General features: G+C 52.7%; 3 protein-coding genes across 3 annotated transcripts, besides 1 other annotated feature; 2 read left to right on the forward strand and 1 right to left on the reverse strand.

Moving 5' to 3' along the window:
• Window positions 1-1,598: 1,598 nt before the first annotated feature.
• Window positions 1,599-3,710, forward strand: CYME_CMT634C (similar to rRNA methylase SpoU; the record flags this gene model as incomplete). Its single annotated transcript, XM_005539507.1, has 1 exon — window positions 1,599-3,710. One exon carries the CDS (start codon window positions 1,599-1,601, stop codon window positions 3,708-3,710), a length of 2,112 nt encoding a protein of 703 aa, XP_005539564.1.
• A 433-nt stretch (window positions 3,711-4,143) lies between these two features.
• On the reverse strand, window positions 4,144-5,118 carry CYME_CMT635C (hypothetical protein, conserved; the record flags this gene model as incomplete). The annotated part of the gene is made up of 1 exon (XM_005539508.1): window positions 4,144-5,118. The coding sequence occupies one exon, from the start codon at window positions 5,116-5,118 to the stop codon at window positions 4,144-4,146; it is 975 nt and encodes a 324-aa protein (XP_005539565.1).
• Window positions 5,119-7,717: 2,599 nt separating this feature from the next.
• CYME_CMT636C (similar to membrane-bound alpha-1,6-mannosyltransferase) lies at window positions 7,718-8,704 on the forward strand (the record flags this gene model as incomplete). The annotated part of the gene is made up of 1 exon (XM_005539509.1): window positions 7,718-8,704. One exon carries the CDS (start codon window positions 7,718-7,720, stop codon window positions 8,702-8,704), a length of 987 nt encoding a protein of 328 aa, XP_005539566.1.
• A 605-nt stretch (window positions 8,705-9,309) lies between these two features.
• Window positions 9,310-11,839: a sequence feature (repetitive element).
• Window positions 11,840-12,760: the final 921 nt, after the last annotated feature.

The following is a 12,760-nucleotide window of genomic DNA, read 5'->3' on the forward strand; positions in this document are numbered from 1 at the left end:
CAGTTGTTGACGTTTCACTAAAAGATTTGGGTTGAACACTATCGCACAGAGTCGTCAGTCGATGTTTCTACGCATACGCACCCGATATTCTCCCGTTCAATGCAGTGCTGTATGGCGACCTATCGTCGCAACGAGGAAACGAGGTTTGTCCATCCAGCGCAGGCACGTGCGTTCCAGGCACGGGGCTAGGCTCGTCGCCGCGGCTTCTGTTGCTGCTTCTTTTGATGAAAACCCCCAATGACAACTGAGCAGCCTCGAGCTGATACCCCTGATACCAGACGGCAGAAAGCTAACACAGGCCGAAAATCAGAGTCGCTGGTGCTGAACTGGTCCAGCATGCGTCCGGATGAGCAGCTGGTGCTTCGGGACTGCGCACGACAGGCAGCTCTTCGAGGAACAGGGGCACTTGTCGGCGGCGCACTGCTCTCTAGTCTGGTGCTCTACGGTTTACCATAGCCGGCTCGTACTGGCTCCACACGCTTTTTCCAGGATAGTTGGCGTGCGCGCGTTCCAGCCTGGTTGCGGGTGCTCGCTATTGTCGCCACTGCTGGGGTGAGCGGCTACGCTGGAGCGCCGAGCACGGTGCCCAGCTGCTTGGAGCGTATCTTGCGACTTCCGAACTCACACCTGGCGGCGGAGGTGCGACTCAGTATCGAAGACTGGCAGACGCACTGGTCGCAACGAGTGTTAGACTTGAAACCGCTGCAGCCGGCTGCCGAACCCGAGCAACACCTCGTACGGAGGGCTTCTGCGGAGACTGCACCCAGAGACAGCGGTCAAGCGCCCGTCTCATGCCGTACCAGGGGAACGGCACCCAGAGACAGCGGTGCTGCGCTTCCGCGAAAGCACGTCATTCGACTCTGGAACCGTTTTTTTCATCAGCGGCTACCGTAGCCGCATTTGCCGCATCAGGAATTATCGACTGCATCTCTCAATAGCAGAGAAAGCGCGTCGCAATTTGATCAGGAGCGTACGAGGTGCCTGTCGTCACGGTAACGAATCCGGTACGATGTGGGGTTCAAAAGCGAAACGTTGGTGCTCCAGCCGCTCGCGACGGTAGCCTGCAGAAAAGTGGAGAATTCGCGTTATGTGAAGTTGTACGCACGTTCGGCATCTCGATCCAGCAGGTATCGTTGCGCATTCATGAAAGCTTTGAGCTGGTCCTTGACGGTTGCACCGTCCCGCAGGAAAACCAAGACATGCTTTGTTGAAGGCTAAGCGTAGATAATGTAACGCTCATTCCGATGCAGTGCCGCACAGTGGAGAAAGTGTCGAGCGTGTTTGACTCTTTGCAGACTCGCTCCGAAAACGATTTCAGGACGATAGTCCCGCCAAGGTGGAATCATAAAGCGCTCATTTGCACAGATTTCTCGTGGAGTTGGGAGTGTCAGTTGCCTGGACGCCTGGCGAGGCGTCTGCGCGCGTGCTGAGACGAAGCGCACATAAGAAGAACGCTGGCCTGTGTGTCTGCTTTTTCTCAAAATGACTATTGTTTAGGCATAGCCGCTGCGCGTCTACGTCAGTCGTGTGCAGATGAGGTTGCCACAAGGGCCTATGGATTGTCGCTTTATAGAATTTGTGTTGGACCGGGTTTGCGAATGATGCGGCAAAACGACGGCGTAGGCTACCGACTGGGAGTATGGCCCTGGAATCGACGCCCAGCGGACAGCGAACTCCTGGAGCCGAAGTGCCGCTCGCCACGGTTGCTGTTCGGGATCGGTGCGGTGCTCGGAAAGCCGGGCGCTTACTATGCCATGCAACGTATACGCGGTGCTCGTAGATCTCACCAGGCGCTATGTTCCGTCTATTCTCGGCGTTTTGTTGCAAGTCTGTCGGAGTCCTGGGCTGAAGCACATACAACAGACGCCGCAGCTGAAGCGCTCGTGCAGGAGGGTGTGCTGACGCGCGGCTCGCGTGAGTACCGTCTGTTCCACGGACTCTCAGCGACGCGGGCCGAAAAAGTCCTTTATGCTCTGCGTAACCGAACGGATTGCGTCGCGGTTGTCCTCGACGGGGTTCACGGTGTCCATAACCTGGCTGCAGTCTGCCGGTCCTGCGATGCCTTTGGGGTCCAGAACGTGCACTTTATTCCCCCGGATCGGTATGCGCTTCATTCAGAGACAGGTTCAGAGTCAGAAACAGGGCCATATGCGACGAGCGCCACTGCCAAGGCTCATTATCTGGGCCAGTTCCTCAAGTCGGCTGCATGCGATACCGCTGGGGGTGCCCACAAGTGGCTGAGCCTGAAGACCCACGGAAGCGTTCCTGAGCTCGTAAGTAGACTCCGAGCGCTGGACTATCGTATTTTCGTATCCAGCGTCTATGCGGATCGATGCATTTCTCTGTATGATTTGAACTTTGTGGATAGTAGGTATCAGAAATGTGCGTTTGTGTTTGGAAATGAGAATTCAGGGGTCTCCGAACAGCTGCAGGAGGCTGCGGACAGTCTGTTTACGATCCCAATGTACGGATTTGTCGAGTCGCTGAACGTGTCCGTATCAGTGGCAACGACACTCTCCTACGTAACACTTCAGCTTCGCAAGCAACTCGGTTCCGACTTTCCACTGCCAGTCGCGAGAAAACGTGAAGTACCGTATTTTTGGCTGCATGGTGGCTCGTTTGGTGAGCTCGAGCGCACGGCGACTCGCGGACAGGCGTCGAATGTGCGGGGTCTCTTCAAGGAAGGGCGTAGTGCTTTCTCGGTTTTTGGGCGTCGCTTCGAGCAAGAGCTCCGGAAGAAGGGTCTATTTGGGCTCGAACCGAGCGGCCCCAACGCTGTGCTTGCCCCAGTGACTCGACAGCAGTACGCCAGACGAATACAGAACTACCTCATTCGTCGAAAGGGTGGCGTTTTTGGCGAAACCGATCCCCTGCGACGACGACGCCATCACGCGGAAACCTTTATAGGCCTTCTCGCTTGGATGAGCATTTGTGTGCGGAATGTCGAGTTTGCACATGCGAGCAGTCTACTACCCGTCTACAGAGCCGTATTCAGCAAGGTCGACGAGGTGATGGAGACTGACGCTTCCGCTGCTGCTGCGCTGCGTGTCGCTGCGCAGCCGTGGAGCATTCTGGACGACACCGGTGCCAAGCACTGCGTCAAGCTGGTCTGGGAAGTCCTGGAAGCGGAGTCAGCTACCTCTGGAATCGATGTCGCTGGCCTGCGCACGGCGGTGATGAAGCTGAATCCCCGCATTGTTGCGACTCGCCTGCTGTGTGACGTTCTGCAGATTGACATGCACACTGACCTGAAAGCGACCGAGTGGGCTGCAGCAACCTTTGGTCCAGCGGCTATAGAGGAAATGCAGAGCTTACCACAAACAGAATGGTACCATATCCAGACTGCAGTGCGTCTACTGCACGCATGCGACGTTCGACGGCTATTCTACCTCAGCTGCGACAGCGAATCAGTTTCACGAACAGACAGGAAAACCTTCTTGCATCATCCAAGACATAGCCTGTATGAATGCTACTTTTGGGACGTGATGCGTTCAGCAGGGGCGGATGCCCCTGCAGCTGGCGACTGTGATACGCAGAACGTACCTGTACTCAGTTTTAATTCGTATGCACCTGACAGCATGGAGCTCACAGCGCTTGCGAATAGCTCTGGCGCCTCCGCTGAAGCTCATGAAGAGCTGCGCCCGCATTTGCATTTAGAACGAGCAGTCCAGGCGATTGCATTCGATTTCCAGCGTTTGCGCAACGTATGACGTCACATGCGCAAATATGACGCTCTCGAGGGCGACGTTCGCGAGTCGACATCCGAAGCAGGATACGGCGCCAATGTCCTGTCTCTGTGCACCAGCCGGATAATCACTGTGTCGATGAAACCTCTTTTCCAAGAGTGCATCGCATTCCAGGATTTGTTCCATGTGGAAGCGCCTGTCACAGGAGCTAGGCGACAGCATCGATTACCGGCGACATTCGCACACCTGGAGACATGTGCTTAGAGCCAAGCGTCCTGTACGATAAGCACTTCGAGACACGACATATATAGAGCCAGCATCAGGGATGGACAGAGATGTTCTCAATGCCACATCAGCGTTCTGCGGCACGGATCGCGCTACATAGGTATCATAGAGAACTGCGGCGCCGTGGAATGGCGTGCTGTGGATCTCGCGGCACTGCATGGTATGCCTGCTGCTATCCTGGCACATCATCTACAGATTCTGATTCTTCTGTTGCCACAAGTTCGCTGATGAAATGATCCATCTCCTGACAGGCGTAGGCGCTATCTCTTATGCACTGCTGCGCGGCGTCGAGTACCACGTCGGGCTCCACGGGCAAGGAGCCGCGCTTCCATATCGCTCGCAGGTGCTGCGCGCTGTCACTGGCCACAGAAAGGAAACAGCCCGCCAGCGTCTCCTCCTCAGCGCACGGATCGATTATAAACCACCGCGGGGCGACCAAAGTCACCTGATCATGCTCTGTGCGCGAGTCGCGTACCAGAGGCGGAATAAAAGCCCCACTAGCGCTCAGCGGAGCGTTCGAGGCATTCAGGAGAGCGCAGTACTCTGCCCGGTCATCCAGTTCCCAGCTTCCACCGCTTTCACTGTCCTGCCAATACACGGACGGGACAACGGTTGTTGCCAGTGCTGCCCTCACAGCGTAGGTCACGGCATCGAGAATGTTACCCCCCGAGGCCCCGAGCACCAGTACGTCCACGTACACGTCCCAGCAGCACACCCGGAGCGTACCCGGATCCGAAGCTAGCCGCTGTTCCCTGCAGAAGAGGTCTGCTAAAAACTCAGGAGAAGCTGCGTAGGCAGTATCTAGAAACGAGACGAGCTCTGCCTCAAGCACCTCAGTGGAGCGTCCTTGAAACTCGGGACTTGCGACTCCGCAGAACTCCACAGAAAACGCGATCGAGCCACGTTTGGCGTCATCTTCCGCATGAGCTGGCAAATTGTATTGCCTCAGCTCCAGGTTTATACCGACGAGTACGTCGTTAGTCCGACCGACGAACACTCGACTGGAGCCCGCTGTGGAGGGCAGCACATCAACAGCAACGCTCACAGAGCGCGATCGAAGCGCACTGCGTCCGTCAACTCTTAGACCATGCTCCTTGAACAACCATATAAGACTTTTCTTCTCAGTTCTAGACAGTTCGGTCGGCATCGCTGTGGCATCTTAGAGAGGTCGGAGAGCGCAGCCGTTTCAAGGCTTCGGAGAGAGAAGGCTGCGCGCACAGGTGGCCCTGGAAAACGCTGCGAACTCGAGTGTCTTATTTCCAGGTTGGACTGCATAGCAACAATTGTAATCATACGGCTCAAAGGAAGAAAGAGAAATTGTAGTGTGGTCTCCGCTAAATCCCCAAGAAAGGAAAACTTGAGCGGGTCGCCTGTTTAGAGTGATGCTCGGCTGTGGAGCGTTCATAGCGCAGGTGGCTCCAGCCAGGCTTTCCTGGTGCTGCAAGGCGCCGCGTTTTTATGCTACTGGCCTCTCAACGATAGCAAATTGTTGAAGAGAGCTGGGGTACGAATAGTGATGGCACACGATATGAGAAAAAGTGTGTGATACAACCGTCGCGGAATTTTTGGCGCTATGCCGTACCTACTACTACCGGCTCGTTCCAAGAGACAGCTACTAAGCCGATATTAGTCCCGTAATGGTATATGCGGATGCATATTATAACTTACATGTTTGCACGCGGGGCGCGCCGTCGCAGGAGCGTCTTGGCGTGCTCGAGGTATGCTCCCGCCCCAGAGGCAAGCGATCGGGAGCTTGTGGTAGGCAGGATGCGGAGAGGACGAATATCGTGCACTTTGTGTAATACAAGCTCGACTACACACGTCTGGGTAGACATAATTCAGGAACGTGCCGTACGCGCGAAGGGGACGCTCAGTGCCCACTGACGTGCGTAGCGGGCTTTTGCACAGGCGCGACGCAGCAGAGACCGAGGCGCCTCCTTTGGACCGCACTTTCAGAAGATTCTTCATGGACCAGTATCTGGTGAGCGGACCCATAATGCAGTCCTCGTGGTGTCTGAGAGGTTTAGTGACACGGTACTGGCCGCTGCGGCCAAACCGCTATCCTCAGAGCTATGGGTTGGCTTTCCTGGTGCCTGACATGTGGATTGCGCATAATCACGAGTCTCGCCCTCAGTTGTAGCATGCAATCGAAGAAAGAATCCTCTTCGTCACCGCTCGAGTTGATTCTTTCCAAGGCGAGCGGCATTGATGCGCACCGCGTAATCGCCAGCCACGTTGTTTTCGATTGGCAGCTTCGACCCACCACGTGAGCGTTCTTCGTAGGTATCTTGGAAAGACGCATCGGAATACACGCTTCATACGGGCAGTACGAGCCTCGTCTCCTTGACCTCGCGTCAGGCCTTGATTCGGATGGAGCGTCGGTTTAATCCGATGACGGATAATTTCTGAGGCATGAGTGCCTTGCAGTTTCGAGCTGGAAAGCAGGCTCAGCGTGGACAAAATGAGCGTATCAACACTATCTAGAGGAGAATGTGACAAAGGATTTTACACGGAAACAAGTTGAGATCACATAGAAAGAGTCTTCTACCTGAAAACGATAAAATGTACTTCCGAGGTGTCCCCCGCCGGACTGTCGGTGGCGGCCAGCCCGTGCATGATCGGAAAAACAAATCGGACTCGAAGATAAAGTAAACCGTGGCGGATGCAGTACCCCTGGTATTTGGTGGGATCGTCCATCTGTAGTGGAAATTCTCGCAAAAGCGATTCGTCGAACGCGGTGCAAACCGGCCGAGCACTACACGTCCGTCTAAACGTTTTACTCGCAGTGCCTAGCACCGCTTGTTGAGGGCTCGATGCCTGTATGCAGGCTTTCGCGCGGAATACTAGTTGTGGTTTGCAACAGGGATGCTTCAGAGCCTTGCCCGCATCCGCTTCTTGTCGACGAAAGGAACGTCAACGGAGAATATTTATACTGGAATACGGAGACCTCAGCAAATTGATTTCGTAGAAAGATGCAGTCGCGGCCCGTTTTTCGCCACGGTTCGAGATCACTTTGCACATCTAACTGAAATGCGGAAAGAGACAGGAAAATGCATGTCTAGTCGGGTAATGATACACTGCGAGCGATTTGACGTTCCCACCATCATCTCATCTAATATTGGTATAGGTTGGGCCTCATTTTCTTACTCACTCGCGTCGCAGATCGCGAAGGCCAAGTCCGTGCACGTCAGGATTGCATCGCATCTTCGCATTTGGAGGCGTTATGCTTTCATTATGCACACATGGACGCGGCACATAGTATGCGACGACGCTGTCTGTACACTCGAAGTACCTGAATGCTGTCGCTTGGGCTGGTTGATGATCTGACGAGATGCCAGTTGCAGCATCCAGGGCGAGAAGCATTTCTCGAGGACTTATAGACCTATCTCGCCTCCCATGCCTGTTAAAGTATCCGAGAGGAGCATATCGGCGCGTCGGCGGTTAATAGACGCACGAAATCTACTTACCAGATTCCGCTCTACCCAGAATCTCTCAGGGTAAGAGTTCAATACAGTCCTGCGTCTGGCCGGACAAGCGCTGTCGGTGTGCTTACGGTGCGCGCCGCGAACACGTACTGCTCTGGATTCGGAAAGCAACTCTGTCTTGAGGAGAGAGCGCTGGAACGCGCGTCGGTAACTAGGCTACCGTATAGGTCGAACGTTTAAGCGGTAAAAGCCTTTTGTGCTCGTGTTTGTGACTCGCTCAGCGTCTAAACAGGCTTTACGCTCGGTTGCGAGGTTCTTGCTATGTTGCCGAGCACTTTTGGGTGTGTGACTCGTCCACCGAAAGTCTTAGCACTAGTACTAGTTCTAGTTTTCCTCGTGTGGACGTACTTTTCTGCCAGCTTCCTATGTTCGAGCGGTTTCTGGGCTTTCTCCTCGCGCCTTAGCGCTGGAAGTAGCGACAAGCACGTTCTTTCTGCTGGTTTATGCAGATCGACGCTACTTGACACCGTTGAGAATATCAGTCGGAGTCACGTCGAACAAGCTCAGGGGTCGTCGTACCCATACCTCTTTCCGCCAATTATTCACCAGATTTGGCTGGGCAACCGTCCTTTCCCGAGTAGCTTCTCACGCAGTCAGGAGAGTTTCCGGACCAAAAATCCAGATATGTACTATGCGCTCTGGCGTGATAATGATATTGCGTGTTTAATAAGGCGATTCTATCCTGTTTTGGCTCCGGTGTATGCGAAGATTACCCGGGTAGCGACCACTTCAGATCTCGCGCGATACCTGGTACTCTATGTTTTCGGAGGTTTCTACTCAGATACGGATACGGTTTGTTTGCAGCCGATCCGGAAATGGCCCATGCTCGAAGGAACGCAAGCTATGGTCGGTCTAGAAGCGGAATTCAGCCATGTACCCAATTGGCAAGACATGATTGTCGTCAGGCAGATTCAGGTATCCGTATGGACATTGGCCTCTACACCGCTTCATCCACTGTTTGGTTCCGCGATTCACGGTATTTTCGTGAACTGTACACGTTTGTCTAGGGAGAAGCTCGAAGGAATGGATGTTATGGAAGTCGCAGGCCCAGGGTATTTCACTGATACTGTGTTCCATTATATGCACGCTTTTGGTGCTGGGTACGCGAATCTTAGCGGTTTGTCGAGACCCACTCTGTTCGGGGATCTGCTGGTTCAGCCTCTGCATGTTTTTCGCTGGGAGGGTCGCGGCCCCGAAGAGGAGGCCTGTATCCAACACTTATTCGGTCAGTCTTGGCGCTGGCGGTGACCGCCGCCGCCTCAGTGGCAAGAAATCAACGTCATAATGGTGCTTTTGGCTACGAGGGGAGATCGAATGTGATAAACGCCGGATTTCTGAAGGCGAAGTCATCATGGAGTACCTGACTGAATGCTTTTAACGCTTCGCAATTTGAGATTGCTATACTATATACTGGACGGCAGCAGTTCCTTCATTTTTATTAGACTCCAGCCTGCGTACGGAAGAGATAGCGTTTCAGCATGCTCACTCTGAAGACTCGAATCAGAAGACGTTCGCAATCTTCGTAATGCGTCAAGGGCGACTTGCCCGATGCAGAGCACCATCTCCATGTTTTGAACGGCATGGTCATCTTCGTGCCTTTGTTGGTACACTTTTGCCTCCGAGTCAAAGGATGTGTGTTAGAATCTTCGCTTACTGTTGTTCATGTAGAAATGGTCGAACTAAGCGTATGCGATGACGTAAATCGTCCTGTAACAGAGATGTGACATCCCTGCGGCGAGCAAATACCCGTGGTCTCTATCTTTCCGAGCTTTCGGAAAAAATTGTTCGGGGTGATTGTTTCCGAATTGAGGGTTGCGATTTTTATGACGACGACGCCAGCGACAGCAAATGTCTTCCAAAGAAAACGTTGCTGCCAGCGGCGCACAGTAGTGGCGAGTGACCCGCCCTAGACAAGACGTCTCTAGCTGATGTGCAGACGCCTCCCGGTCTTAATGGACCGGCCACGTACTACGGCTTCCAATTTCTTCTCATATTGATCTACTCTGCAGGATTGTCAAACAAAGTTCCCTCTTGTCTACCCAGGAGGTCTCGGCTCCACCACCGCACATCTCCGTATATTGATAGCGGCATTCAAGTCTCGATCCACGAATTCCATACATTTTTTGCCGTCGTTGGTTGAACGTACTAATGCAACTAGTCCTCGAACGTTCGCCCTCCTTTCCATACGCTCCTCCGTCAGCGTTCTGTACATTTTGACATCCTCGGGACTCCTATGGCACTTTTCCATCTCGAATCTCTGGAGAGTACACACCAGCTCATAGTGTGTATACGATGTTCGGAACTCATATACAGGTATCGTAACGAGACGCCGTGCGCACTGCTTGTCCACCCTCGTCGTTGGAGCTGGCGTAGTTCCTTTCTTCGACGCTCATCGCCCTGCTCCGTATGCTACTCTGAGCCTTTGACTTTCATCCTCCTTCAGGGTACTCAACTCATTGAAACAATTCGCGAACGCTCGCTGCTTCCCACAATACGAATTCATATGCAGACGAGCCAACCGGGGATTCGTATACTCCTCCCACAGTACATCCCAATGAGCAATGCGAACTTCCATAAATTTCCGAAAAGATTTAAAGTCTGCTCCTCAGACGGTCACCTCGCCCAAAGCTTCCACGAGATCCTTCATTCCTGTGTACCAAGTCTCGATATTCTTCCCCGCATTCGTTATACGAGATTTTCGATAGTATGTCGCTCGCGAGAACCTCAAAAGACGCGTATATTTCTGGTGCAAGTTGCCGTTGGAGCAATCTTCCGCATGCTTGGGTACAGCGATGGTTATGATATTCGTGTTCTAGGAGTTACTACCAACGACAAAGACGTTCACGTGGGGATTACACGTCCCCTGGCCGTTCTACTTCTTTCCGTGCATCGGTATGGGCGATAACGAAGACGGGATAGGACGAAGTACATGCAACCGCTAATAATGTACACATCTGTATACGCCATCGCTATCGATGGTCCCCGTGAGTACTTTTTTTGACCGGTTTGGGGCGTTTGGAATCGAAATAGTTCTCCCAGCAGGTGTTCCGGTCTTCGCCGGTTACCTCTTTGTTGCTTCCATCGAGCTCAGGACAGATCTCTATCATGAAGGCAGAGAGAACTCTGGGGTCGATATTCACAAAACATGACTTGAACTCGCATAACCGGCCGACAATGAAACGCTTCTGGAGAAGACTTCAATGTCGTTTCTTCCGTCCGTGATTTTTGCCACACTCAAATCCATATCGGCCTCGCGTTCGGGTTCTCGGTCCAAAAAAATGAAGTACGGCAGGATAAAAGGGATAAATCTCTCTTCGTCTGCCTTTGATCATACCTGACAGTTTCTCCCTTGAGATGACAAGCCCCGAGACTGAACGAAGTTCTAAACTAGCGGCGCGGATAGCAGAAGCAGAATTCGTCGACTTGCATGATGTGCTCTTGTCGACGAATATGATCTCCTGTTCATGCTAGCGAGCGTTCTTGAGAATATCGATGATTGGCCGCATCCCTTCGCGAAAAAGGCTCGCGTACAGCACAAAGCGGGCGCCTATCGTGAAAAAGACGAAAGATAAGATTTTTTGGTTCCTCGCATTCGTGAGGCAACTCAATGCCCTGTATTCGTATCTTTTTACGTCACACCGATGTCCAGCACCATTGACGCGGTAATTGTCGTAAATTGTGAGGGGGGCATCAGCCAGCTCATTGCTCTTTGATGCTTCCCCATTGCGAGGACTCAGGTGGTTGAAGAAAGTCTTTTTGAAAAATAATTCCGGAAATATCACTTTTGCGATATGCGTTACGTCGTGATGCAGCTCGATCTGCAAATGCGTCAGTCCAAAAGAAAAGTTACGACCAGACCTGGAGTGCGAATCTACGCGGTCTCTGATAGCGTCTAGGAGCATTCAGTCGTACGGATAATTGATATGCTGGAGACGACAGGATCACACAACCATATCGTCGTACGGACATCACTCTTGCAGCCTTCGTGGTAGCGCCTCCACATCTAACTTCTTCTTTTTTCCCTACTCCTCGGAAATAGCTACTACGTCTCGTTTTTTTTCCAATATTCGGCATCCCCGGTCATCCACAACACAACACGTCCAGTTCCATAAGTGAAAGATGTTTTGGGAGAAAAACTCATCGGACGCTTGTGCGTAGAGCGGCGAATATCGGTTGAATACATTTACTTGAAGATTGAAATACCATTGAAGCCAAAACAATACTTTGCTAGGATCCGATCGCAAGTACAAGAGGCCCCGATAAAGCAGTCGCTCAAGAAGAGGTCATTACCGCGTTTCTATTGATCGGCGAGGCGCACGTCGGGTGACGAGACGGCCAGAATTCGCGATGCGTTACTATGGCACACGACATAGAAAATGCCAACTAGTAAATGATATACACAAACGGGATAGCAAGTAATATCGCCACCAACCTGAAACCTTAAAAGGAAGAAGTTTTTGCGTATGGCCACACTGTTAGATTAAGCGGAAGGTCTGCGAGCCGCGAAACCCAACCGGCCAGTCCCCCGTGTGACCCTTCAGTGGCGGGTGATGCGCCGCACCTAACCACCCCAACCGAACGCATTTGATTGTGGAATCATGAGCGGGTATGCTGCATCAGAATCTCACTTTGGGCAAGGCGGACTTCCAATACAAAACTCCGCGCTATACCAGGCAGAAGAGCTGGAATTAGAGCTTGGAGGCTTCCAGAAATATAAATAGCACTGATTCCGTGTTGCATGAAACAAGCATCAACCGACGCGCTCAGTAGTATGTGAAAGCTACTGTGCTCCCCAAGAGCATCAGCACCAGCGATGGAGAAACTTCGGAGGGTGCAGACGGCAGGCATCCGGCGCAGAATAAAAGCGTGAAACGACCAGCAAAGCCGAGAGTAAGTAAAAGCGATGCAATGCACAGAGATTGTTCAGCACGATAAAGGATTTTACGAACCAAAAAGACGAAGCGGCGATCTCAGCCATCTGATCAGTGGAAAAATTCTGCAAACCAGTAAAAGCAAAACGTCCGAAGTAAATTCCCGATGAATTTGGTATATAATCTATGTCGCGGTAACAGATGCGAAAAAGCCCAGATCGTGCCGCGAGAAGTGATACACTTGTGGGAAATGAAATAATACACGTCGCTATCAAAGATGCTTTCGCACTAAGATCATCAAACCTATGTGAAACTGGGGGAACGGGCGGAGCGGGGGGAACGGAGGGAACGGGGGGAACGGAGGGAACGGGGGGAACGGGGGGAACGGGAACGGAGGGAACGGGGGAATGGAAGGAATGGGGGGAATGGGGGG

Source organism: Cyanidioschyzon merolae, chromosome 20 (genome assembly GCF_000091205.1).
Source record: "Cyanidioschyzon merolae strain 10D DNA, chromosome 20, complete genome".
Lineage (NCBI taxonomy): Eukaryota > Rhodophyta > Bangiophyceae > Cyanidiales > Cyanidiaceae > Cyanidioschyzon > Cyanidioschyzon merolae.